This window comes from Nannospalax galili, unplaced genomic scaffold, assembly GCF_000622305.1.
Source record: "Nannospalax galili isolate Female #2095 unplaced genomic scaffold, S.galili_v1.0 scaffold447, whole genome shotgun sequence".
NCBI lineage: Eukaryota > Metazoa > Chordata > Mammalia > Rodentia > Spalacidae > Nannospalax > Nannospalax galili.
In genome coordinates, this window is record NW_008355650.1 from 1,031,143 (window position 1) to 1,058,575 (window position 27,433).

Sequence of the window (27,433 nt, forward strand, 5' to 3'; positions counted from 1 at the left end):
ACCCACAAACAAGGATTTCTGCATTTCAAGGTAGTCCATTCACGGGGCTGGCGAGATGGCTCAGCAGTTAAGAGCACTGGCTGCTCTTGCAGAGGACCCAGGTTCGGTAAGGACTAATGACTAGAGGATCCCCAGTCTCTTAAACAAACTGGGGTGTTGGCACAAAGGGTATAGACGAACAAGGGTTGTCTTGGGGTGGACTGGAGTTGAGGACTTTCAACCTCCCAGTGAACAGATGCTGAGAATAAATGTTGCAGGAAAAAGCTGGGAGCTTTAAGGGGGAGGACACTTCTTATCCTAAGAAACTCAAAGCAAGCCAGAAAGGAAATGAGAGTCAGTAGGAAAATCCATTAAAGCAAAATGCTCACTTTCTTTAATCTTTTCCTTTGAGAACATAGAGTTAATAGCAGCACTGTTTACAGATGGAGCTCTGCTTTTGAATATAAGTTCAATTTGAGCTCTGCAGAAAGGTCAGGAAACCTCTGCTTCCCGTCAGATTTCCACTCAAATGTAAAGTGCAAATGCAAATGATTTGGGCTCCCCAGGCTCCAGGCCTCCTTCTCCAGCCCACCCCTTGCTTCCTGTGCTACCTGCTGGGTCTCAGGGATGGTTATGACCCAGGGATCCCATCTGAAGTGTGATGTGGCTAAGGGAGGGGGGAGTACCCAGTCTTCAGTACGCTCCTACATGAAGGATCCTACTTTGCATTGTGTTGTAATTCGTTTTTATGTCAGGCTCTTCTAGAACAGGGGAGAACTAAATGTGGTTTTGACATTTTTAAAGGGTTGGAAAAAAAAGTCCCAAGAAGAATACTACTTTATGACACATGAAAATGATAATGTGTCCATAAATAAAATTGTGCTGGAACACAGTAGTGTTCAATTTTTCCCTTATTGCCTGTGGCTGCTTCCACGTTCTGTGACAGAACTGACAGAGGCTGTCCCCAAAGCTGAAATATTTATTTGCTGGCCCTTTACACAAAATATTTGGCCAAAGACCTGCTCTAACATGTCAGCTTTTTTTTTCTTTTATAAAACAATATCTTATTTATTTTTAATTTTTATATATTTTTATATATTTTTAAATATTTTATTATTTTTATTTTATGTGTATGAGTGTATTGCCTGTATGCATGTAAGTGCACCTGTGTCACACAGTGCCTGCAGAGGACAGAAGAGGGCATCGGATCCCCTGGAACTGGAGTTAGGACAGTTGTTAGCTGCCATGTGGGTGCTGGGACTTGAACCTGAGTCCTCTGCAAGAGCAGTTAGTGCTCTTAACTGTGGAGCCAACTCTCTAGCCCCTATTATTTTTATTTTATGTGTATGAATGTATTGCCTGTGAGTGCACCCATGTTGTGCAATGCCCACGGAGGTCAGAAAAGGGTGTGGGAGCCTCTGGGACTGGAGTCATGGATGGTTATTAGCTACCATATGAGTGCTGGGAACCAAACCCAGGTCCTCTGCAAGAGTAGACCATCTCTCTAGCCCCAAATGTCAGCTTCTTAAAGGTAGGACTGTGAGCTTTTATCTCCAGGCACAGTGCCAGGCACGTGGCAATCCTTGCTGTTGACAGAGCACAGCTGAACCTGAGACAGCTGACCTGTTGTCTTTTGCAAACTTCAGAATGGTCTTTGGGGAGGGATGTTGGGATGTAGCTCAGCAGGTGGAGTGCTTGCCTAGCGTGCTCGTCACTCTGATGTGGTGATCTCAGCACTCAGGAGGTGCAAGCAGGTGGGACAAAAATGCAAAGCCATGTAATTTTCTTCCATGGTATGGCCGCTGATAAATTGCCAATGTTCCAGTGAACAGCTTCCCAGGAACCCATGCTCATGTAGACAACTCCTGTTAATATCTCTCTCTCTCTCTCTCTCTCTCTCTCTCTCTCTCTCTCTCTCTCACACACACACACACACACACACACACACACACACACAGACACACCACACAGACACACATGCATGCACATGCATGTCATGAAAGTGGGAGGAACTTGTTTGAAAGAAGAAAGAATTTGGTGGGGGGGATGACAGAGGGTAATGGGGGTATAAATGACTAAAATTCATTATATGTATGTAGGAAACTGTTAAAGAATAAAGAGAAAAAATAGATTTAAAAAGAAATGAAAATGTATCATGACCTAAGGAGTGTATTTAATCCAAACCTCTATACCTGAGGTCCAAAGTCAAAACAAAATGAAATATGCTCTAAGTACATTATAGAGTTGCATGAAAATAGCTTAATGCACCCTAGTATAATAAAAAAAAGAAAAAGAGAAATCGGGAGACAAAAAATAATTGTTGGGTTAAAATACCATCTATGAACAGAGCACGGTGGCTCAGGCCTTTAATCCCAGCACTGGGGAGGCCAAGGCAGGTGGATCTCTGTGAGTTTGAGGCAAGCCTGGTCTACATAGTGAGTTCTGGCCAGTTGGGGCTACAGGGAGACCCAAAAATTGATCCCCAAAAGAGATCTCAAAAGGGGGCGGGGAGGGCTGGAGAGATGGCTCAGTGGTTAAGAGTACTGGCTCTCTTGCGGAGAACCTCGGTTTGCTTCCCAGAACCCACACGGTGGCTAACAACTGTAAGTCCAGTTCCAGGGGCTCCAACAGCCTCTTCTGACCTCTGTTGGCATTGTAAACTTACATGCATACAGGCAATATACTCATACACATAAAAGTAATAAAATATTTTTAAAAAGACCCCCCAAATCACATATAAGCTGGTGTGGTGGTGCATGCCTTTAGTCTCAGTACTCTAGAGGCAGAGGCAGGCAGATCTCTGTGAGATCGAGGCCAGCCTACGTAGGGAGTTTCAGGTTAGCTGGGGTTACAGGAAGACCCTGTCTTAAAGAAAACAGCCAGAACAAAAAAATCACATATGTGCATGTTTCAAGACATGTTGTATATAATAAATACAACTTTCCTTTTTCAATTAGAAGTAAACTTTAGGGTCTGGATAGATGGCTCAGTGGTTAAGACTGCATACTGATCTTGCAGAAGCTGGAGCTCATTTCCCTGCACCCAGATTGGGCATCTCACATCCACCTGCAACTCCAGCTCCAGCAAATCTGAAGTCCTCTTCTGGTCTCCACAGGCACCTGCACTTATGAGCACCCACTGCCCCACATACACATACTTAAAAAATAAAACTTCTAAAAATAAATTTGAAAAATAACAAAAGATGTTCAAGTTTACCTTCAGCTACATAGCAAGTTTTAGGCTGGGCTGGGCTACAAGAGAACTGGTAGACACACACACACACACACACACACACACACGCACACACACACATACATGTACACACACACACGCACACACACACACATGCACACGCACACGCACACTCTCTCACACACACTCATAAAGGAACAGTCTTGATGACAGTGTTAGAGTGTCCTGACTTACCACCCCTCCTGGTCGCTACTGCACTAGGAGGACTGAACGACAGGCTGCCTTTGACTTTAGGTTAGAAAGTCATGTGTAGGGACCCCCTTCCCCACACCTTGTCTCCTGAGAGATTCATTTGTTGAGATTTGATAATAAATCCAGATGACATTAAGGGCATCTCTGAGCATGAGGTTAGGTGGAATGAAGTCCTGAGGGATGGCTGCCCCCATGAACCAGCCTCCCAGCCTCATCATCCTCCAGTGCACGAGATTGTCTTCTAACAGGAGACAGTCATACTTCTGCTCTGCAGAACCTTGCATTCTGGGGACCAGTTCACCTTTTGGATTTCTGCTTCAATCTGTGTTTGTGACAAGATGGAGTTTATAAAACACACAGTGACTACTGGGTGGGGGATGGATCATATAGAATAATAGCAGACTTTAAAAAAGATTTTGTTATTTTTATTTTATGTGTATGAGTGTATTGCCTGCATGCATGTAAGTGCACCCGTGTCCTGCAATGCCTGGGGAAGTCAAAAGAGGGCTTCAGATTCCCCAAGAACTGGAGTTACAGATGGTTGTTAGCTGCCATGTGGGTGCTGGGAATCGAACCTGGGTCCTTTGCAAGAGCAGCCAGTGCTCTTAACCACTGAGCCAACTCTCCAGCCCCCATAATAGCAGACTTTTAGTAAAATGTTGTGTTAGTTACTTTTCCTAACAGAAATGACTTGAGAGGATTTATTTTAGCTCACTGTTTGAGAGGGTGCAGTCCATCACGAGGAAAGGCATGGCTGGGTTTGTGGCATTGTGAGAAGTGGCCGGGATGTCTCACATCTGGACAGACCAGGAAGCAGTGGACTTGGACTGGAAGCAGGCTAGGCCAGGACTCCTGAGACCTGCCCCTGCTGACTCACTTCCTCCAGCTAAGGCCCACCTCTTAAAGGTTCCACAACTTCCCAAACAGCACCACCAGCCGCAGACCAAGTCTCGGACACGTGACCCTGCGGGAGATTTTTCACATTTAAACCATAAGCATGTCTTTGATTCTTCAGTTGAACAACTTGGCACCTTCAGGGGGAAGTCAGATGTTGCCTGTTTCCGGATAGAGCCCAGACAGCACAGCAAAGGTGAAGGGGAGATGTCACGGGTCTGAGACACATTCAGAAAGGTCGGACCTTGTTTGTAAAAAGAAAAAAAACCCCACAATCTATTTTTATCTTTTATTCATCAAGAGGCACAATTTTCTCCTAAAAAAGAGAGTCTGATAGGTTCACCCACATGTGATATGTCTCTCTATGGAGAGACATCAGGGGCAGATAGGGGGTTTCCAAACCTGCCAGGCCATTAGAAAAGTCCCCTGGAGGTTCAGGGGATGGGCATTTGTCAGAGAGCAAGAGGGAAGAGGGCACTCCAGGCAGATTTGGGGTCACAACAGTCATGAGAACCAGCCCACTGTAAGTTCAGGGCTTTCAGCAGAGTTTGGATGTGGCAAGGTAGAAGAGAGGGTGTCTGGAAAGGCACACTGTGACATATAAAAGTGATATCCTTACTCTTCAGTTCCTCAGAAGCAACCGAGGATGCTTGAGTGGGGGGTAGGCAGAGGTGTTTGTTCCAAAGGTTATTCTGCTGTGGACAGGGAAGATCAAAACAAGGGACTCATATCAGGGAGACCAGCTTGACAGCGGTGTAACAGTCCAGGGGGAAGGGCACACTGGTGTGAACCCCGAGATGCTAGAGAAGGGAGGATGTCTGGGTATCAGAAACAAGTGTGTGATGGAATGGACAAGCTCACCACATCTGAGAGGTACTGATTAGTATGTTCGTGACATACACTTTCCAGCAGATGGCAGTGGAGAGTCCAGAGGCGCTCGCCTTTTCCTCATTTGCATAAAGAAGCCCTAAGGGTTAGTGGCAGCCACCCAGGGACTGGGGAGTAGATGGCAGAGCACAGAAGAGGGAGGAAGTTAGGGAGGGGTGATGGCCATGTTCTCACCTGGGCAGCTTAGAGACCAGAGGTACCTCCTCAAGGTGCGGGGTATAGGAGGGGTGGATGTGAGTTTAGGACAGGGTGTAGAGACGGGACCAAGAGACACCCTGACGGACAGGGAGCTGTCTAGACTTGCGGCTCAGGAGTGATGCTGGGCCAGTACCATGGGAGCCACTTGACACATTGCTTCTCTGGAGAGTCCCATCATCAGAAGGTAGAGGGCTCAGCCTGACCGTGAATGACCCTGGTGACTTTAAAAATTTTAAAGATTTCAGACTTTTAAGGACCTGAACTTGTTTGTGACCACATAGGATACTTCACTCATTCCTCATTTGCTCAGTATCCATGTATTTATCCAGGACGAATTCTTGGGTCTGGAAGCACAGCACTGAGAAGGGCAATGTACCATACAGTGTAGTACACTACCTGCCTGCTAATAATTAAATGAGCAAGGGACATGGGCTGGTGGTGGAGTGCATATAGCCCATTCCATGCTCAGTGGGGGTACACATAGCCCATGCCATGCCCTATAAGGGGTTCTGAGAAGCCTTCTCTGACCAAGAATTGAAAACTCACGTGGCTCAGCACATCAGATGAGCAGGTGGCTGGAGGTGAAGCAGGGTGCAGGCAGGGGCTTGGCCGCAAGGGCCTTGAAGGGCTTTGAAGGGCTTCATGAGGCATCTAGATTTTCCTGATGCAGTGGGACGTCCTGGAAGCTTTTAATCAGGGGAAGTGACTGGATCTCATTTGCATCTTTTGTTAGGAGTGCCTTTACTTCAGCAAGGTGATCATTCACGGCGGGGAGGGGTCCAGGTGAATGCTGTTGTCCCCTTGATCTAGGGCGACAGATGTGCAGGATGATACAGTTTGGAAGCATCACCTTAGGATGTGTTCCCCATGTGGGGCTGGGAGGCTGCTGCCACTTTTGGCTTGTGTATGTCACTGTGCTGATGTCGACATTAATGCTCACGGGGAGGATGGAAAGAGGAAGAGACTGTGAGCTGAGCTCTTCTGCATCAGCTGTGTGTAAGTTGTACCAGTGTGTCGGACATATAAGCAAGGGGGTCAGGTATGCATTTGGGTCTCTGAGGGCACAAGTTGAGAGAGAAGCTAGGGCCAGAGGTAGAAACTTACTGTCACATGAAAAAGTTGATATTGAAAGCCCAGGGTCTGCTTGACATCGGATAGAGGCAGAGAGCTTCCAGGTAGAGCAGGCTCTGTCTGAAGGGTTTGGGAAGAGGAGAAACAGCTTTCAGAGGAGAGTAGAAAGGGATTTTCATCGAGGTAGGAGGAGAGCAGGAGTCAGGGAGCCTAAAACATCAGGGAAGGTGCTTAGAGAGGAAGCAGCTGTCAGAGTAGGGATGGGAATGTCAGGTCGTTCTAGGAGTCGTGTGGGAGGAGGGCTGAGAAGTAGGGGAGGACTGGAAAGGGACATGGAACAGTGAGAAAGGTTTTTTCTTTTTTGAAGTGGGGGTAGGATCTCACTGTGTAGCTCCAGACTGGTTCGTAAGTCACTATGTAAACCAGGCTGGCCTGGAGCTTGAGATGATCTTCTTGCCTGTGCTCCCCAACACAGGCATGCACCACCACTCCCAGCTTGCTTGTTCTCTGGGATGGTAGACACTGTGAATGCTTTCGTGTTAGTGGAAGTGTTGGGGGTGGGAACTGGAGAGAGAGGAAAAGGAGAGGGAGGTGGCAGTCTGGGAAGGAGTCTTTAAGAACCAAGGGGACAAGAATTAGAGGGGAGGTCCAAATAGTTTCAAGAGGATGTGTGTGATCCAGCCTGTTTCCCCAGCTAAGCACAAGGGCAGGTTTTTCCTAAAGGGAAGTGGAGGGTGTAGAAACCATGAGTTTGTGGATGGGAAGATGAGCAGATGAAGCGTTTAAACACTTGCTCTCCGATTCATGTATGAACTCATCTCTACATAGGAGAGCTCCTTGGGTGCGATGTGTGACAGGGGCCGGTGAAGACGTGGGCAGAAACTCTAGAGCCCCCTGTCTTTCTTCCTAGGTTGTGGGTGGTCCTTGTTCAGGAGATCTCCCAGGATGCTTGGTCTACAATGTTGCTAGACGGTGTTTAAGGAACGAGCTGACACTGTGTCACTCTGTCTCCTTGCGTGGCAGCAGAGGCCACTTCACTTTGTCAACAAGGGGACATAAAGTATTCACAGTGAGTTTCTTCCGTACCAGGTGTGTCGAGCCACAGGTGAGACTTTTGCTATCTTAGCAACCAAAGCTGGGGTGCACCTGTGTCAGACTCACAATGGAAGCAGAGGCTGGAGGTGCCGCTATGAACTACCCAGCTCTACCCTGCTTTTGTCTGGACTTGGTGGCCCCACATGTGGCCAGGACTGATCTGGAGTGATTAGTGAACGTGGATCTGCCCCCTCTAGCCTTAGGGGGATGGGATAACATAGTCTGCATGTAAGGTGAGCTTGTTAAGGCTCCTTTGGGGAGACACAAAAAACTCTATGCTAGAAGGATCCAGGGAAGCATTTGGAAGTCTTTCTTGACCCATGCTGGCCTTGTGGATTCCTCAAGCTTCTATAGGAAGCGTAGGCCAACAACATTTTTTTTTCATATTTTATTATTTTTATTTTATGTGTGTGTATGTATTGCCTACGTGTAGGTAAGTACACCTGTGTTGTGCAATGCCCGCGGAGGACAGAAGAGGCCATCAGATCCCCTGGAACTGGAGTCATGAACAGTCATTAGCTGCCATGTGGATGCTGGGATTTGAACCTGGGTCTTCTGCAAGAACAACCAGTGTTCTTAACCACTGAGCCATCTCTCCAGCCCCGGCCAACAACATTTTTAATTATCTCAGGTGTATGCTTTTTCCGACTATTTGGTGAGACAGCATGATAATCAAGCTACTACAAACAGACAAAGCCAGCTTCATCACTATCACTTTAGTTTTCTGAGTTGTATTTTGGGTCAATGGCATTGGAACATTGGTCTATTTTACATGAAAATTTTTGCAATCTTGTCTCCTCAGTGTTTGGTATGTTATTCTATAATGCCATTATCCATCAATCCCTTATTATCCATCAGTTCTCAAATATTTCTATCAATATCACCATATATAAAACATGCTTGAGAAAATGTAAAGGAAAATGTGTTTACATGGCAGATGCTTGGTTAAAATATTCCAAGGATGACCTTATGACTAGAGAATCACCATAACCACCACTCACCATTACCACCCACCTTCATCGTCACCATCATCACCACCACCACTGCCACCACCGCCACTACCACCACCACCACCACCATCACTATCACCACCCCTATCTTCATCACCACCACCATCATCACCATCTTCATCATCACCATTACCACCCACCTTCATCGTCACTGTCATCACCACCACCACCACCACCACCGCCACCACCACCACCACCATCACTATCACCACCCCTATCTTCATCACCACCACCATCATCACCATCTTCATCATCACCATTACCACCCACCTTCATCGTCACTGTCATCACCACCACCACCACCACCACCGCCACCACCACCACCACCATCACTATCACCACCCCTATCTTCATCACCACCACCATCATCACCATCTTCATCATCACCATTACCACCCACCTTCATCGTCACCATCATCACCACCACCACTGCCACCACCGCCACCACCACCACCATCACTATCACCACCCCTATCTTCATCACCACCACCATCATCACCATCTTCATCATCGCCATCACCTCCCACCTTCATCATCACTGTCATCACCATCATTACCACCACCACCATCATTCTCCCCCAGAGAGCTCTTGCTGGTGTTTCACAGTGAGTCAGAAACCTCAGTCAGATTGTCTTAGGCTGGCCAATGTTGATGTCTTCACTATAGAACCTTCTGGGAGGGAGTTGAGAATCAAAATTGATTCTTTTTCTTCAATATTAGATTTAAAAAATATTTTATTATTTTTATTTTATGTGTATGCATGTATTGCCTGCAGGTAGGTAAGTGCACCTGTGTTGTGCAATGTCCGAGGAGGCAGAGAGGCTGTTGGATCCTCTGGAACTGGAATTACAGACAGCTGTTAGATGCCATTTGGGTGCTGGGATTTGAACCCACGTCTTCTGCAAGAACAGTCAGTATTCTTAACTGCTGACCTATCTCTCCAGCATCTCTAATCTAACATTAGATTTTTATATTTCCTTTCCCTCAGGTTGCCAGCTGGCTTCTTGCTGCATTTTGGGTTATGCTTGACATGGCACTGGGCCACTTTGGATTGGGTTGGCCCAGAGCCTCTCCTGCCACAGTTACCCAGTGAGATGACACTGAATTGGTTAGACCTGGAGAAACTGGGCCAATGGGCAACCCTTATTTTATTAAAAAATTGTTATTTATTTCTTAATTTTCTGTATGTATGTGCATGTGTGCATGTACATGTGTGTGTACATGCATATGTGGATTCACCGCCTGTGTGTGCATGGGGAGGATAGAGGGCATCCTCCAGTGTCACTCCTCAGGAGCCGTCCACCAGTTTTGAGACAAGTTCTCTCCCTGGCCTGGAACTCATCAAGAGGCAAGGCTGGCTGACCGCTGAGCCGTAAGGATTGGCCCAGCTCCTCCTGATAGCACTAGGATTACAAACACAAGCCGCCACACTTTTTTCCACATGGGTTTTGGGGTTCAAACTCAGATCCTCATGCTTGCAAGACAAGCATGTTTTGTATTGAACAATCTCTCCAGCCCTGTGGGCTGCTCTTTTAATGACAGCTACTATGCACGAGTGGGTGGTCTCTGCATCCTTCAGTCAGACAGTGTGACCCTGGGGTAACAAAGCTAGTAAGTAAGAGATAATTTAACATCTGGCCATCATTGCTGGCTCAGTAATGAATTCCAGTCAGTGTCACAACGTTGATGATCCTTAAGCATGCCTTAGGGACTAGGCATCTCTGAGGAGGCAGATTGGCAGGTGACTGTGGAGCTGGGCAGCCTGAGATTTCATCTAGCTAGGTGACCCTAGGCAAGTCATCTACCCAGCTCTTCATCGTGGAGCCACCTTCTTTATTTGTTAAATGGAGGTGTTCTCAACCTTTCAGATTGTTTTGAGGATTGAAATAAATCATCAAAAACATCTATTAAATCTCACATCTATTAAAATAATTGGGGAGCTGGAGAGAGGGTTCAGTGGTTAACAGAACTAGCTGCTCTTCTGGAGGACCCATGTTTTGTTCCCAGCACCTGCATGGCAGCTAAAAACCATATATAACTCCAGTTTCAGAGGACTCTATGCCCTCTTCTGGCCCCCATGGGCACAGCACGTACACATTGCATTTACATCCATGCAGGCAAAACAGTCATAAAAATACAAAAGTACACATTAAAAATTACCAAAATAATTTTCAGATCAGCAAGATGGGTCAGGGGGTAAGGTACTTGCTGCCAAGCCTGATCACTTAAGCCTGATGAGTTTGATCCCTGGGACCCATATGGTAGAAGAGAGAACCAACTCTGTCCTCTCTCTCTCTCTCTCTCTCTCTCTCTCTCTCTCTCTCTCTCACACACACACACACACGCACACCCCACAATAAATAAATAAACAAATGAATGTAAAAAATAGCATCTAGTAGGTGCCAAATAAATGGCAATGATGATGATTGGAGAATGTGTAGAATCATATAATTACTCATTATATTTATGGTGCACTTAGTGTATACCATGCCCAATCATGAAGGGTTTGCATGTATGATCCCATGGACCTTTGTGTAGGTAAACACACATCATTCTCATTTTTTTTAACCATGGAAAAATAGTTGTGGTAAAGTTAAGGGATGTGATGCACCCAGGCTGATAAATAGGTGCGCATGAAGACAGTTTAAATTCAGCTTGTCTGGTCTTAAAGTCTTAGGTAGTGAAGAACGAATTCACAGGAAGAAGACATTCTGTAAAGTCGCTAGCTGTAGTTCACTTCCTGGCAAGCCCGGTGCGTTTGGCAATGTACAATGGCCCACTTGTCAAGTGTCATCATGACATTTTGTGTCGGGCATGGCAGGCTAGATTTTGCCATGGTAACAAACAGCCAGCGTCTCAGTGGCTCAGCCCAACACGCTGCTGATGCTCAGCCATGCTACTTATTACCAGAGACTTGGCAAAAGCTCTCTTCTCCTGAGACAGTTAGGGATTCAGGCTGGCAGAGGTTTTGTTGTGCTGTGAGAACCCAACGTGGGCAGAGACTGTCACATGCTGGTTTGTAGGGTTTCTAGTAGTGTGATGCTCGCCTCTTCTGCCCCTGTCGATGGGACCACTGAGTCATACGGCCTCATACATGGGCACTGTAAAGCTGTGGAAAATGTAATCCTGAATCCTTCCATGAGGGCTGGATGATTTTATAGGCTGCTCTAATGCCTGCCACACATCTTAAAGTCAACCTCACGCAAAGTTCTCAACTCCATGTACTAGTTTTCAAAACCCTGAGGGGATCTGTAGTAGATTGAATCATTGATCTCAATCATTTATTCCAAAGCCCTGTGGGAGAATGATATTGCTCCATTCTACTGACACCAGACATGGCCATGTGACTTGCTACGAGTAATAAACTGTGAGTGGAAGTGGGGTATGCTGCCATTTCTCTGTTTCCCCTGATGGGGCATGGCATGTCTCACCTGGGAACTGCTTCCTCAGTCTACAACCTAGAGCAAGCTGGATGTAGACAGAGCTGCAACAGACATGTCCTATGAGTGAGACACAAGCCTTTTCTGTTTGAAGCCCTTGGGGTTGTTACTGAAGCATTGCTTAGTCAAAATAAAATACAGTTTTATTTTCATTCTTTCTTCACAGACATATTTGTTGTTCATGTTGTATGATAGTTTGAAATGTATGTTTCTACAATTACTTTTATGCAACTAAATTGATTTAGCTGGGCTGAGTTCATAGCACAAAACAGGAACATGGGCAGATATCTCAGAAATCTCATGAGAGACTCAGAGGGGAAACTGGGAACACTGATTATTTTCAAATGCACACCATCGGTGCTATTCTCACTGGCCTCAGAGGAGCTGAGGGTAGTCGCCATCCATGTCCATCTTTGGCAGACATTGGGATGTTAAACGCAGTTGTTTATAGGCGTGTGGAGTCCTTTCCGACGGCCTCCAGTGATCCTCATTAGTTCAGATCCCATCAGTTTGTAATTCACAGTAGGTAGCTTGGCCTGTGCATGGGCCCACATCAGTCGATGTTTTCCAGTTTGACAGTTCAGAGGGAAGCATTTGACATTCTACCCAAGCTGCAAGGTTTGTGGAAACAAGGGAGCCACTTGCTGGGGTTGGTCCTCCCTTCAAAGCTATGCACCTCACTGTGTGGCCTGTGGGGCTGAGGAAACGAGCTGCTCCGAGCTTATGGAGCTTAGTCAGTAGAAAGGTCACTTGTGTGGTAAGTAGCATTATTGGTTCCATTTTAGAGTTGAAGAAACTGAGGCACAGGGAGGACGGAGCCACTATGGGTTGAAATTAGGAGGTATATCGTCTATATGATGAGCTATGATGGAGAGACAGTATTATTAAATATTTATTTATTTTATGTGAATAAGTGTTTTGCCTACATGTATATGTGCACCAGGGAGACCAGAAGAAGGCACCAGAGCCACCATATGAGTGCTGATAACTGAGCCCAGGTCTAGCTCAAGATTCAAGAGTTCTAAGCACCTTAACCATTGAGCCATCTCTTCAGCCCCAAGGCAGATTATCTTTTGAGAAGGAAGCTTGCTAGGTATTCAGTATAACAAGACTGGGGTAGAAGCAAGTGCCTAGTTCGCGGGAGAAGCATCACTTTTGGTTGTTGGGCTATTTATCAGGAGTGTGTGCATGTCAATAATTTATGTGTTTTCCCCCAGTGATCCTCCTCCGGCCATTAGAAATTGGCCAGTGAGCCCCTGGAATCCACCTGTCTCCACCTCCCAAGCTCTGGGCTTAAAAATGTGGGCCACTAGGCCCTGCTTTTTATATGGGTGCTCGAGGCCAAGTTCAGGTCCTCAGGCTGATGTGGAAACACTTTATGGACTGAGCTATTTCTAGAACCCAGAGAGGTGTCTGATGGAGTCTAATGTTGGGTCTTTTACAATGTCTTCTTTTTAGAAGAGAGGTGGGCAATCTTGCTTTTTTCCCTTTCCTTTCCCTTGTGGGCCACTAGGCCCTGCTTTTTATATGGGTGCTCGAGGCCAAGTTCAGGTCCTCAGGCTGATGTGGAAACACTTTATGGACTGAGCTATTTCTAGAACCCAGAGAGGTGTCTGATGGAGTCTAATGTTGGGTCTTTTACAATGTCTTCTTTTTAGAAGAGAGGTGGGCAATCTTGCTTTTTTCCCTTTCCTTTCCCTCCCTCCCTCCCTCCCTCTGGCTGGCCTGGAACTCTTTATGTAGACCAGGCTGGTTTCAAATTCACAGGGATCTGCCTGCCTCTGCATTCCTAGTGTTGGGATTCAAGGCCTACACCACCACTCCTGGCGAGATCTTAAGCCTATGTACGGGCACGCCATAATATCCAGCCTCAGACAAGACCTTTCTGAGCCAGATTCCAGAGTTCCAAGCTGCTGAGGACCACAGACGTTACCATATTCTGGGGGCAGCTGCCAGGGATTGTATTCTGCCAAAGGTGATGGTGGGGTGGATTCTTTGGGAGGAATTCTTTGGTAAATGAATTGAACCAATGCTCCAAGAACACAGACAAGGTGGATGTTTTGATGTTATGGGTGATAGATTTTGATCTAGTAAAAAGCTATTCATATGTCTATATTTTTTTTTCTTAAAATTTCTCCCTATAGAGACTTATCAGAGCTGAATATCTCTGCAGAGATTTTCTATCCAAATTCCTAGTATTTCGGATCTTATCATTTAAAACAGTTCCCTAGACTAGGGAGCTGGGCTTACAGCTCTCAAAAGAAAAATGGTAAATCCGGAGATAATGGCTTGCTGATGAAAGGATTAGCAGTAGCTTATCAAAAGGAGAAAATAAGATTTGAGCTTTGTGATGATGACTGATCGCCACTAGAAACAGCATGAGAGGGCCGTTCTGTTAACCCTCATCTGTGTTATCCTTCAAACTCCAAGTCTCATATCCTCTCCTACCCAGGCAGACTGGCATTTTGATTACAGCAAAGAAGACTAGTTCCTGAAAACCAGACCCAGCAGCATCACAGTCCCCTAGGGCACTCTTAAAGACAATGCTTAATTTTGATTTCAGAACAGTTGAGCAACAGTGCATTTGTTTTAATATATGGTTGTTAAAGACCCATGTGAATGCCTTGGGGATTTTAAAGTGACTTCATTAATTCAGGGAAACCAACAGTGGAACCGTAAAAGGAGGGGAAAAGACCAGAAAGCACATTGATCGGATGCCTGAAGTCTGTGCATTAAATAGGAGTTGACTATTTGGGGGCACATTTCTCTATAGAACCTTGACAAACAGCAGCACTCGGGATGCCCAGAACTGAACTCACAGAGCTTGGCATCACCATCTGCAGCTTGACTTTCAAGGCCTGCTTTTCGAGTGGCACTTCACCTTAGCATGTCATTATCTCGGATTTGGGAACCTCCCTTTGCTCATCCCTGGGTGAAGAGTCTGTTTAAAAGTCCTGTGCTCTGTGATGTGATTTATGCCTGCATTCTCTCTACTTGAATTCATCATGCTGGGGGTGAAGCAGCTGTCCCTCACCCCCCCCCGCCCATCTCCAGGGTTTCCTGTATTCTTGGAATTCACAGTGAATTCTAGCAATCAGCTCTACTTCCTCATCTGCACATTGACCGTTGGTACCCAAGGGGCATTGCTTCCAGGGGTACTGTAGATACCCAAGTCTATAGATGCTCAAGTCCCTCCTATAAAATGGTGTAGAATTTATGTAGAATCTGCACACACTTTCCCACATGTTAAATATTCTCTAGATTTGAAACCTTATATATAAGATCACTGATATGAAATAATATCTATACTCTACTATGTTTAATAATGACAAGAAATAGTTTCTGTATGCTTAGTACAGATGCAAATTTTCCTCAAATATCTTTAGTCGCTGGGGGTTGACTTCATAAATGCGGGGCCTGCAGATGCAGAAGGTAACACGGGGTAGCATCTAGTCTGTGGGACCTGCATTTCTGAAATCAACCCTCGATGTTCCATTTTTCTCCAGTTTTCTATTCGGTGTTTAAACTTTTCAGAAGTTCTCGGTTGAACAAAACTTATAGGAAAGGAAAAAAAAATCATAGGAAAGGAAAAAAAAATCATAGATGGAAAAGAACTAAAAGACCGAGGGGCTGAAAAGAGATTCACCCAACCACAGTGTTACCTTTATTTGAAACGTGATTTAAATAAGCAGATTGTAAACAGCAGATGGGAAAAAACTTGCATTTATGTGACAACTGGAAGTTTGAATCCTCAGCAGATAATAAATCTTATGAAATTACTGGCAATGATTTTAGCTGTCATAGCAGAGTCATGGTTGTATTTTCCTTTCAAAAACTCACTTGTGTGTGATGTATGTGTGTGTCTGTATGTGTGCATTCCTGTGTGAGTGTGGGTGTGCACATGCCGTGTTCATGTGTGGGACAATATCAGGTGGTCTTCCACCTTATTTGAGACACTGTCTCTTTTGGTTTTCTGCCATGTATGCCAGGCTAGCCGGCCTCTTAGCCTCAGGGGACTCACTCTCCTGACCCATCTCCCACATTGCTCTAGGAACACTGGGATTAAAGACACATACACTGTGTCCAGCCTTACGTGGGTTCTGGGGATCTGAACTCAGGTCTTTATGCTTTCGAGGTACACACTTTACCTACTGAACCATCGCCCTAGCCCTCACGGCTGCATTTGAAGAGTCCTGGACTGGTAAGATGTCTTAGTAGCTAAAGGTGACAGCAACCAAGCTTGAGGACTTGAGTTCTATACTGGGAATCCACATGATAGAAGGAGACAACTGACTCCCACAATCATCTTCTGGCCCCCACATGTGTGCTATGTACACTGCCCTCCCCCAATATGTAAATAAATAAATAGATGTAATATAATTTTAAAGTCCTTAGTTTTCCATAGACGTGGACTAAAATATTTGCAGTTAAAATGCCACATTGCTGGGGATGGTTAGCAAATCACAATGTAGATAAAACACATTTGATCTTGAATCGACAATTATCAGAACTGAAAGATGGGTACTCAGGGATGAATGGCAGTATTTGACCCATTTTTAAAAAATTTAATATTTTCTTATTGAGGTTTTTTTCATACAACAGTTCTTAATAAAATTTAGACCCCCCTCCCATATCCATGTCTCCCTCATCCCTCCACTGGTTGGTACATTTAAAAAAATACATATAAAATAAAATAAATAAAATATTAAAAATATATTTATTATTTTTATTTTATGTGAATGAGTGCATTGCCTGCATGTATGTGAGAGCACCGTGTCATGCAATGCCTCGGAAGTCAGAAGAGGGCATCAGATTCCCCTGGAACTGGATTTAGGGACAGTTCATAGCCTTCATGTGGGTTCTGGGAATCGAACCCAGATCCTCTGGAAGAGCAGTCAGTGCTCTTAACCGCTGAGTGTCAGTTGGTTCATTGTTTTTTTTTTTTTTTTTTTTTTTTTTTTTTTAAAGCAGGTGTACAACTATCATAATAAAAAGTGTGAAGACAAAACCCAAAAGGCTTAGTGAAGATTTGTACCACTGAGGCACATATGCAGGATGTTGGGAAAGGCTGCCTGTCAGAGCTGCATAATCACTGGGGGTAAATATGGAAGTTCAATCAGAAAGGCTACAGTGAGGCATTGGCTGGCAGCGGGCCCAGCACTGGGTGGCTGTCATCTAGCCGCGAGGCCCATTTGCCCTCTATAAATAACAGTCTGTATGAATGCTCTACTATTTTAACGCGCATTTGCTGCAGCTGCTGAGTGTGTTTGTTTACGTAGCTAAGAAACCTTCTGTAAACATCACTATCTCAAAATTGCCCATGTGTCGAGAACATAAAGGGCCCCTTCAAAAATATATTTGCAGATGAGACATGGCCAGCTCTGGGGTGTCTGGGTGGCTGCTGCCAGAATTTTCCAGGGTTTGATTCATTTTCAAAAATAGAATCACATGATTGGAAGGTTTTTGAGAGGTCGCCTCAAACACCCCCTGACTGCACACAGGACCAGGACAAAATGGTCCTTGGAGAGTGTGTGCCTGTCCCTTATGCATGTGAGTCTTAACTTTTCTGGGAACCCTTCAAGGCATCAAAGATAGGAGGGCTAGCCTACATTTCCTTCCCTCCCTCCCTCCCTCCCTCCTCCCTCCCTTCCTCCTTCCTTCCTTTCCCTCCCTCCTTCCCTCCTTCCTTCCCCCTTCCCTCCTTCCCTCCTTCCTTCCCCCTTCCCTCCTTCCCTCCTTCCTTCCCCCTTCCCTCCTTCCCTCCTTCCTTCCCCCTTCCCTCCTTCCCTCCTTCCTTCCCCCTTCCCTCCTTCCCTCCTTCCTTCCCCCTTCCCTCCTTCCCTCCTTCCTTCCCCCTTCCCTCCTTCCCTCCTTCCTTCCCCCTTCCCTCCTTCCCTCCTTCCTTCCCCCTTCCCTCCTTCCCTCCTTCCTTCCCCCTTCCCTCCTTCCCTCCTTCCTTCCCCCTTCCCTCCTTCCCTCCTTCCTTCCCCCTTCCCTCCTTCCCTCCTTCCTTCCCCCTTCCCTCCTTCCCTCCTTCCTTCCCCCTTCCCTCCTTCCCTCCTTCCTTCCCCCTTCCCTCCTTCCCTCCTTCCTTCCCCCTTCCCTCCTTCCCTCCTTCCTTCCCCCTTCCCTCCTTCCCTCCTTCCTTCCCCCTTCCCTCCTTCCCTCCCTCCCTCCTTCTTTCCTTCCTTCCTCCCTCTCTCCCCTCCCCCTCCTGTGCTGGTTAGCTTTTTGCCAACTTGACACAAGCTAGAGACACCTGGGAAGAGGGAAACTTAATTGAGGAATTACCCCCATTAGACTGTTTCTTAATTGTTAATTGATGTACCAGGGCCCATCCCACCGTGTATGGTGCCTTCCCTGAGCAGGTGGCCTGGGCTATATAAGAAAGGTAGCTGAGCCAGCCAGGGAAAGCGAGGCAGTGAGCAGTGTCCTCCATGGCCTTACTCCTGCTCCAGGTTCCTGCCTTGAATCCCTGCCTTGATCTCCCTGTGGTCCACACATAGAAGTCAAATAAATCCTTTCCTCCCAAGGTGTTTTTGGTCAGAGTGTTTTATCATGACAGAGGCAAACTAAACATTTCCTTCCCTCCATCCCTCCCTCTCTCTCCCTCCTTCCCTCTCTCCTGCCTCCCTTTCTCTCCTCTCCCTCCCTCCCTCCCTCCCTCTTTTTTGTCTCACACCCTAGGCTGGCCTCAGATTTGCTGTGTAGCTACAGATGACCTTGCACTCCAGATCCTCCTGGCTTCATGGCAGGAGTGTTGGGATTCCAGACATGTACCATTGTGTCTGGTTTTATGTAGTGGTAGGGATCCAGTCCAGAGCCTCTTGCATGGCTAGGCAAGCATTCTACTAACTGGGACACATCCCCTGCCCTCGCTTTCACTCTCTAATGATGGAAACAGAGTCTGCAATGCATCTGGTGTTAGGACAGAGGTGTCCACAGAGTACTCACTGCCTGCACTGCAACTGTCTGCCTGTCCCACTCACTGAGCTCCCAGCAGACCGCAGACTCAAGGGCTCAGAACACAGCAAGATAACTCAGGTCTCCAGAGTACACCATATCAAGGTCATTGTGTGCCCATGATGCACACAATAGAAGGGTGTGTTGATGGTCAAAGCGCAGAGAGTAAATGCCTATGAAGTGCTCAGCCCTAAATAGGACAGCTATAGCACCCCTCCTCCCAAGGCTCAGAGAACATCCTGGAAGAGTGGGTGGAAAGACTGTAAGTAAGAGCCAGAAGTCAGGAGGGGACTGGGTGTGTCTTCTGGGTGTGACAGGACTATTGTACTCATGAGCTCACAGTAGCTGTGACTTCCTGCACAAGACCTGCACAAGATCAAGCCAATCCACAGTCTGACATGAATGGTGGAGGGTTCATGGGTCCCCATCCCCAGCAGGGGAGCTATTGGCAATTGATGGTGCCTGGGGGAGGGAGAGTCAGTTTTCTTCAGGGGTGTGGCCTCTCTCATGCTCCAGTGTAGCGCTAATTAGACTCAGTGGGATCTACATCTATATGACAGGAAGTTGGGAGGGCGATGTGGTGGTGGGCGGTCCAGGAGGAGTTGGAGGAAAAGAGTTGGGGGGTGCTTCTGATCTAAATACACTGCACACATGTATCAAATTACCAAAGAATAAAATAAAACAAAGTCATGCTGAGTCCCAATGCAGCGTGATGATCCTGCTAAGATGCACCCACTAATCTAGAGACTCCTGAACAGCTGTTTACCATCAACGGAGAGGGTTTTGAGAGAAGTCTGGAGCCCCCGAGGAGCTGTTCTGGGTCAGCGCCTTCCCCTCCTGGCTCCTGATTCCCACTCCTGCACTTCAGTGGACAATCAGAACTTTCTGAGATTTGTTCTCCTCCAGTGCACATTTTTCTTTTCCTGTGGCTTTGATATAGTAAAGCATTTTTTTTTCTCCCTAAGGAGCTGTTTATTGCCCATAAATCCTAACTGTGGTTTTTAATTTACAAGGTGTCTGGTTGAAGCTTCAGAGGCCAGTTTATACTGGGGGTACTGAACTATATGAAACCTGTGTGGAAAGGACCAAGGCATATCCAGACACCTCCAGAAGTTTCTAGAACACCTTTCCTCTACTAATCAGAAATCAGGAAATTATCATTTAAAAAAATATTTTATTTATTAGTTTTATTTTATATGTATGAATGTATTGCCTGCATACACGTGAGTGCACCCATGTTGTGCAATGCGGCGGAGGTCACGAGAGGGTTTCAGATTCCCCTGGAACTGGAGTTAAGGACGGTTCACAGCCACCATGTGAGTGCTGGGAATCAAACTCAGGTCCTCTGCAAGACCAGCCAGTGTTCTTAACCACTGAGCCATCTCTCCAGCCCCAGGAAATTATAAATTTTAAAACAAAATCAGTAGCGGTGGTTGTTTTTCCTCAGGGTGGTGGAGAGTTTGATTCTTTGTGCTGGCACCTACCCAGGCGTGGCTAAGAACTCGAGGAACCTAGAGAATGCTCCTAGGCAAGTGTCACTGTTAATTACCTTAAAAAGGATGCTTCTCACTTCAGATAGTCTCATTCCAGTCACTCTGTCATCGGAAAGACAAGGTCTGGCCCAGGGGACCCATGGCTCTGGGACACTGCAAAGCTGATTTGCTTACTCAGATTCATTTATCTTTCCAGGCTGGGCTGGAGGAAGCACAGAGCTCAGCTTTTGCCATTTGGAGCTGTGGTTAGCAGTGGGAGCCAGAGGCTTGGTGTCCGGGCCAAACAGCTAGAGATGAAGCAAGCCGCCTACCTCAGGCCCTTGAGGCTTAGCGAGTCACAGTGAGAATCTATTACAGGCAGCCCTGGGGATGGTCAGCTGAGGCTGTGGGATGCTCTGCCTCATCAGACACCACTAGGGGGATCCAGAGTCCCTGCTCTCTGTCAGCCGGGCCCTAGATGCTGCTGCCCTGCTAGAAAGTGACAGAGCGCCCTGTCTCAAGGGGGGCCTTCCCCTCCTCAGTTCTCTCTTACCTGGTCTCAAGGGGCGCCTTCCTCTCCTCAGTTCTCTCTTCCCTGTCCTCCCCCTCCTTTCCCCTCTCTCTCCGCTCCCCTCTTTCACCCCCCTCCTCCCTTTCTTCTATCTTCTTAGCTCAGTAACTGCCTCCAGGGAACACAAAAGCACCAGGCTCAAGGTAGAGATAGCTCTGCTAATATGGGCAGCACCTGTTTAGTATTTCACACTAGTCACAGTTCTAAGTACAGAAGTCTTTTAGGAAGGAGGTGCTCATGACTCAGAAGTAAGCTTCTGAGTGTGATCGTCTTATCACACTGCTGACTGGAGCTCTTACCCCATGTCAGCCATCAGTTTCTGGTTTCTCCTCAGTTTTGCATACCAGGCTTACAGTGCAGCACCTGGCTCCCGAGTAGGTATGAGATAAATAGGCCATCATTTCTCCTATCCCGAGGGGATTGATTCTAGGACTCCCCAAAGACACCCGAATCTACAGATGCTCAAGTCTTTCTTGTAAAGCAGCTGTGCTTGCATAGACATTACACACATCCACACACTTCAGATTATCTCTAAATTACTTGTAACACCCAATATAACACAAGTGATAGATGAATAGTTGTACTGCATTCAGGGACTAATGGCAAGAACTAGGTAAGTCTTCAGTACAGATGCTTTTAAAAAAATGTGTTAGATTCACACTTGGTTGAACCTGTAAGTATGGGTCTGTAAACACAGAGGGCTGACCATATGTTGGCATGCTTTAAAGTTTCTTTTGTCTGTGGAAAGGGTAATGCTGGGTCACCGAGCCACTTGCAAATCCCTTGGCTCACATTTTTAGTCTGCTAAATTTTAAAAAGTTACTGCAAAAGCCACTCTATCATAAGAACAAGTTAGTAGTGGTTATGACTCTGCCTCCTGTCAGGACAGGGACATAGTGAGACAGAAACACAGGACTAGGGGCTTTCCTTTGAAAAAGACTAACAGGTTAATGAAGAATTGGGACAGCCCACTGAGAATGCATTTTCAGATGATACAGGCTGACCCAAAACACAGGACAGACTGTATTTGAAAAAAAGACCCAGGCATGGTAACCAGGACTCAGAACTATGAGGAGTTGACGGCATTAGGAATTGGCTTAATACCTTTCTGGGAGGTATTGTCTTCGGCCCGACTCAGGGCTTCTGGCTCTATTTTGTGCCATGCTACAGGTAAACATAGGCTTTGCTCTTAGAACATGGAACATGTATGAAGTTCAGATGTGAGTGAAGACGCCAGTAAAAGCAGTTTTCCCTGTTCTGAGAACATACCACCTCTCTTCAAAGAGACCCATGGTTAGCGTTGATGGCAGAAGGGTCGTCAAGACTGGGACAAAGCAGTCTTTAATTCTGTTTTCTCCTAGAGTTTGTTTCTGGGTCTGCAGTACAACCTCAGCTGAACGCTGGGCGGGCGGACTGTAGAGAGACATTGAGTACAAGAGAGAAAAAAATCCCACCCAGTTCTCTGGGTCTTGTGACTGGTCCCCAAACAGGGAGCGAGACTGGAGCATTAAAGCAGCTTTTCTGTTTTCTGTGTTTTTTAAAGGTTTAACTTTGGCCCATTGATTGCTAATAAATAACTGCAAATATTTAAATGGGAAATGCTTTAAAGTCATTCAAAACAAGATTTAGCAATAGATCAAAATTTAATTTCTACAAGTACTTGAAGTACTTGGAAATTTAAGATATCACAGGATTTTTTTTTGTTGTTGTTCATTAATTTACTTTCAAAAGGGCTTTGAAAAAGCTTTGAAATCTAAATGGTTAGACTTCTCAGAAGATATACTTAAGGTTCTAACAACCAGAGCCAAAACAGTTCAAGGCAAGGTGTCAATGGTGAGGAAGATTCACTCTTCCATATCTTGTATCAGATAACATCAGATGGTTTTGACTGAACGCACTTCCCAGAGACAACCCAGGCAGAAGCTGTCTTACCTGTAGCCTCCACCATCCCTTCCAGGATGACCACAATCTCCAGTTCCTCTTTAGGCAGCTGGGCTTTGGAGATCTCCCAGAAGGGACTCTGTTGGTTAATTTCGTGGCTAATGATCAGCGGTGACACTAGAAACAGACGGTCATCCCCTGTGTAGTACCCTACGTTGATATCTGTCTGGTTCAGGGGGATGAACTCTCCCTCTGAAGTCTGTTTGGACTTGATCAACTTGGCTCTGATGGAAGCCTCCACAATGTGGGAATTCCTCAGGTCCCCCACCCGGAACATCAGGCACAGTTTCCCATCCCGCATGGAGATCACTGCATGGGTGGAAAAGACCAGGGTCTCTGCCCTCTTCTTGGGTTGGGATATTTTCACAAACATGCATCCCACCATGAACGCGTTGACAATGGACCCCAACACAGACTGGATTAAGAGGAGGATAATTCCCTCGGGGCACTTGTCCGTGATGACCCGGTAGCCATAACCAATGGTGGTTTCTGTCTCTATTGAGAATAAAAAAGCAGAGACAAACCCATTGAGGTTGGTAACACAGGGAGTCCACGAAGGGTCCTCTATGTGGTCCATATCTCCCCGGATGTAGGCGATTAGCCACCAGATCATTCCAAAGAAGAGCCATGTTGCTGTGTAGACCATGACAAAGATCAACAGGTTGAATCTCCACTTCAGGTCTACCAGGGTGGTGAAGATGTCCGTCAGGTAGCGGTAGGTCTCCCGCACGTTGCCATGGTGAACATTACATTTCCCATCCTTTCTCACGTACCTCTGGATTTTCCTTTTCGTCCGGTCCCGGCTAATGTGTCTTGGCAGGTCATCCCTGGCCTGCTTAGGCAACTTTGGCTGGTGAATGGCCACTGGGCTTTCCACATCCTGGTCCATGGAGTCACCCTCCAGGACGTTAGCTGGCAGTTTGGAGAAAAGAAAAGAGAACCCACATGAAACGCTGGTCGTGGATAATGGAATCACATACTTCGCAGATGTCAGTGAACTCAGATAAACACCATTTGTACATCTACCAACTAGGTTAACGAGCCGTTTTCACTCAGTGCCATCTGGACAGGCCCCAGCTGATTTGCGCTCTGTGCATCATGACCTAGCTTGTGCAAGTCCTTTACTGCTTAGCCTATCAGGATAGAGCTCAGTGCTGTGACATCAGCTCCCTGCTTGAAGCTTCCACTACATTTGCTATCCTGGTGCGATGTCTCCCAACTCTGTCTGAGATGCTGAAGCATTGGAGAAGCAGCAAGCTCTTTAAGGAAGGCATCTTGGTATTCAGACAGTCTTGGCTCAATCGCTTACCAATATAGGCTCCTATCTACTGTGACAAACCTAACCATGCCATCCCCAAACCCATAGTTGATGCCCCACCCAGTCTGACTGTCTTTAAGGATGAAACCTTGTGATGGTAATCATGTCAATTTATTGGACTTAGGGTTACCATGGAAACACATCTTTAGGTGTGTCTATGAGGATGTTTTCAGCAAAATTTTACTGAGAAGACTCACACCGAATGTAGGCAGCATCCTCATGGACTTGGGGTGTCGTCAGACTGAACAAAAAGGAGAAAGGGAATTGAGCACCAGTGTTCATCTCTCTCTACTTCCTGACCATGGTACAGCATGACCAACCACCTCCTGCCCCTGCGGATGCCTTCCTGGCCATATCCTCAAACTGTGAGCCAAAAGAAGCTCCTTCTCCAAGTTGCTGTTTTTGGGCATTTTGTAACAGCAATGAGAAAAGTGGCAAATGAAAGCCTTTAAGGAAACAATTTCAAGTTAAAAGACGGAGGCCTAATCTAATAGGGTACATGTCCTTAGAGGAAGAGGAAGACATACCAGATGCAAGTGAGCAGATGGAAGGCCGTATAAGGACACCGAGAAGACACCGTCTCTAAGCCAGAGAGACCCTTCTAGAAACTAACCCAACCAGCACCTTGACCTTGAACTTCCAGCCTCTAGAACAGAGTAGTAAGACAATGGGCATCTGTTGTTTAAGTCATCCAGTGTGTGGGCCTCTGTTATAGAAGCTTGAATGGACTGATAACGCTATTGAACTCACTGAGCCTCCATTTCTTCAATTACAGAATGGCCATAGGACCCAACTCATGGGGTTGTTAAAAGGTGAAATGAAGGGACTGGAGAGATGGCTCAGTGGTTAAGAGCACTGGCTGCTCTTGCAGAGGACCTGGGTTTGAATCCCAGCACCCACATGGCAGCTAACAACTATCTGTAACTCCAGTTCCAGGGGACCAGATGTCTTCTGCTGACCTCTGTGGGCATTGCATGACATGGGTGTACTTAACATACATGCAGGCAATGCACTTATACATATGAAATTAAAATGAACAAAATATTAAACAGGTGAAATGAAACCACAGGGTGACACGGCCCACATGGGACATGTCATAAACATCCTTTTGTAACAAATGACTCTTTTTATTGCTCTCTATATATAGGGCAAGAATTTTGAGCAAGTTCTTTAAACTATTGCTCAAATTTCTGGGCTTAAAATTTTTTCTAGTTTTTGCTGCTAAGGATGCATGCGTCATACTTAAATGGTTGATTCAATGCCAAGGTTAAAAAAGAAGTGTAGAGAAATGTTCTCTCTCTGTGCATTCACACATTTGCTTTGGTTTCTGCCTCAGCATTTAGCATCTGCACTTTGGCGTGTGTAGCTATTTCTTCCTGATGGCCTTCATGAAGATTGCATTAGTTAACAACACATTAGGAAAGTTCTCTTAGAGTCTGAGTACAAAGGGAATTTTGGAACCGATTCTGCTATTAAATGTGCAGAAACCACTGCATGAAGTTACTTGTTTAGCCAATGATTTCAGAGCTGCTAAAAGTTTCATAACCAGCTCCTTTCCCCAGGCTTTCATGCTGGTCTTTGGGCTGTGTCATGTATTTGCTTTGTGGTAGCTCTGTTTTCCTCTTGGTTAGAGGAGAAATGCGGTCTGCTGAGAAAACATCATTTATCTGAATAAGAAAATAGCCAGGGCTAGGACTTGAGTGGTACCCACCTAACTTATGGACCAACCTTGCTTGTGGCTGATTAGTCGCCTTGAAAATCAATTGCAGGGATCTGTTTTTCTGTTTCTATCCAAAGAAAGGAAAGCATCTGATCTGCAGAGCCTGCTGTGTGGTTTGATAGCTTTGACTTTTAGATCATTGCCCTCAATAGCCCTTCATTTGTAAATGAGAAAATTTGCTTTTTTTTCTTCTTAGAACTGATGTAAGTGTTGGAGTGGAGGACAGGTAGGGAGGGGCTAGAAGGGTAGAGAGTCCCATCTCTGCCCCCTGCTAACACCCTTACATAGAAGGACACTTTTGATCCTGGATGGTCACCTCTGTGTTCTGGCTGCTAATTTTGCCCTCAGTGGTCTCTCAGTGGGAGTCCACCTGGATGACCACTGAGATCAAAGCATGGCAGGTTGGGAAGGCTTTGTCTGCAGAAGTCTGCAGTGGCCCCAGCAAGCCTGGAGCATATTGTGGCCTTGACTATGGACAGACTGCCTGATACTGACTATGCACAGCCACCCTGAACCCCTGTCTATCTGGGTCTGGAAGTGGAAGGAGGGGTTTGTAGATCAGCTGCCTCTCAGCGGTCTTCAGGATACTGTCATGAAAGGTGACATCGTACTTCAGGTGTGTCATGGAAGGAGCCTGTCCCCAGGGTGCTTTACCCCACTTTCTGGCTTAGCAGCTTTCTGTAAGCCCCAGGCTGAGGAGTGAAGTGATGGAACTCTAGGCAGCCTGGGGAGGTGGTCTGCTGACCCCCAACCCTGTCCTTCTTGGGGTGGGGAATTCCCACCCTCTTTGCACGCAGGTCCAGACAGGTGGAGAGCATGGCAAGGGACCAAAGACACACAAGCTCTGGCTCCTTAACTTGCTACATTTTAATCACAAAGATATGTTTTATTATTTTTAGTTATGTATCTGCATGTGTCTATGTGTGAATATGTGCACATGAGTGCAGGTGCCTACAAAGCCTAGGGGCACTGGATCCCCCTGGAGCTGGAGTTACAGGTGCTTGGTTGTGAGCTGCCCGATGTGGGTGCTGGGAACTGAACTCAGGCCCTCTGCAAGACCAATACATGCTCTTATCTGCTAAGCCATGCCTCCAGCCTGACTTGTTACCTTTCATTTTAACGCCTTTCTTGCTGCTGTGACAAAATATCTGACAGAAGCAGTTTAAGGAAGGAAGCGCCCATTTGGCTCACAGTTCCAGGGTGCGGCCCGTCATGGGGAAAGGTAGGGCTGTAGGATCTTGAGGCAGCTGGTCACACTGTCTTCAGGCAGAAACCAGAGAGCTTATGCTCAGCTTACTTTCCCTTTTTAAGCAGTCTTGACCCAAGCCCATGGGATGGTATCACCCACATTTCTTCCACCTGAAGTAACCCAATCTAGAAACTCCTTCACTGACATGCCCAGAGGCTTGTCTCTAGGTGACTGCAGATC

At 46.3% G+C, this 27,433-nt stretch overlaps 1 protein-coding gene across 1 annotated transcript in view; it reads right to left on the reverse strand.

Annotated features, from left to right (window-relative positions):
* Kcnj6 (potassium voltage-gated channel subfamily J member 6) overlaps nucleotides 1-27,433 on the reverse strand; it is a 317,231-nt gene that overhangs the window by 85,332 nt on the left and 204,466 nt on the right. The window contains exon 3 of the mRNA XM_008853043.2: nucleotides 22,958-23,878. Coding sequence (XP_008851265.1) covers nucleotides 22,958-23,878 — 921 coding nt within the window. The remainder of the gene's footprint in view (nucleotides 1-22,957; nucleotides 23,879-27,433) is intronic.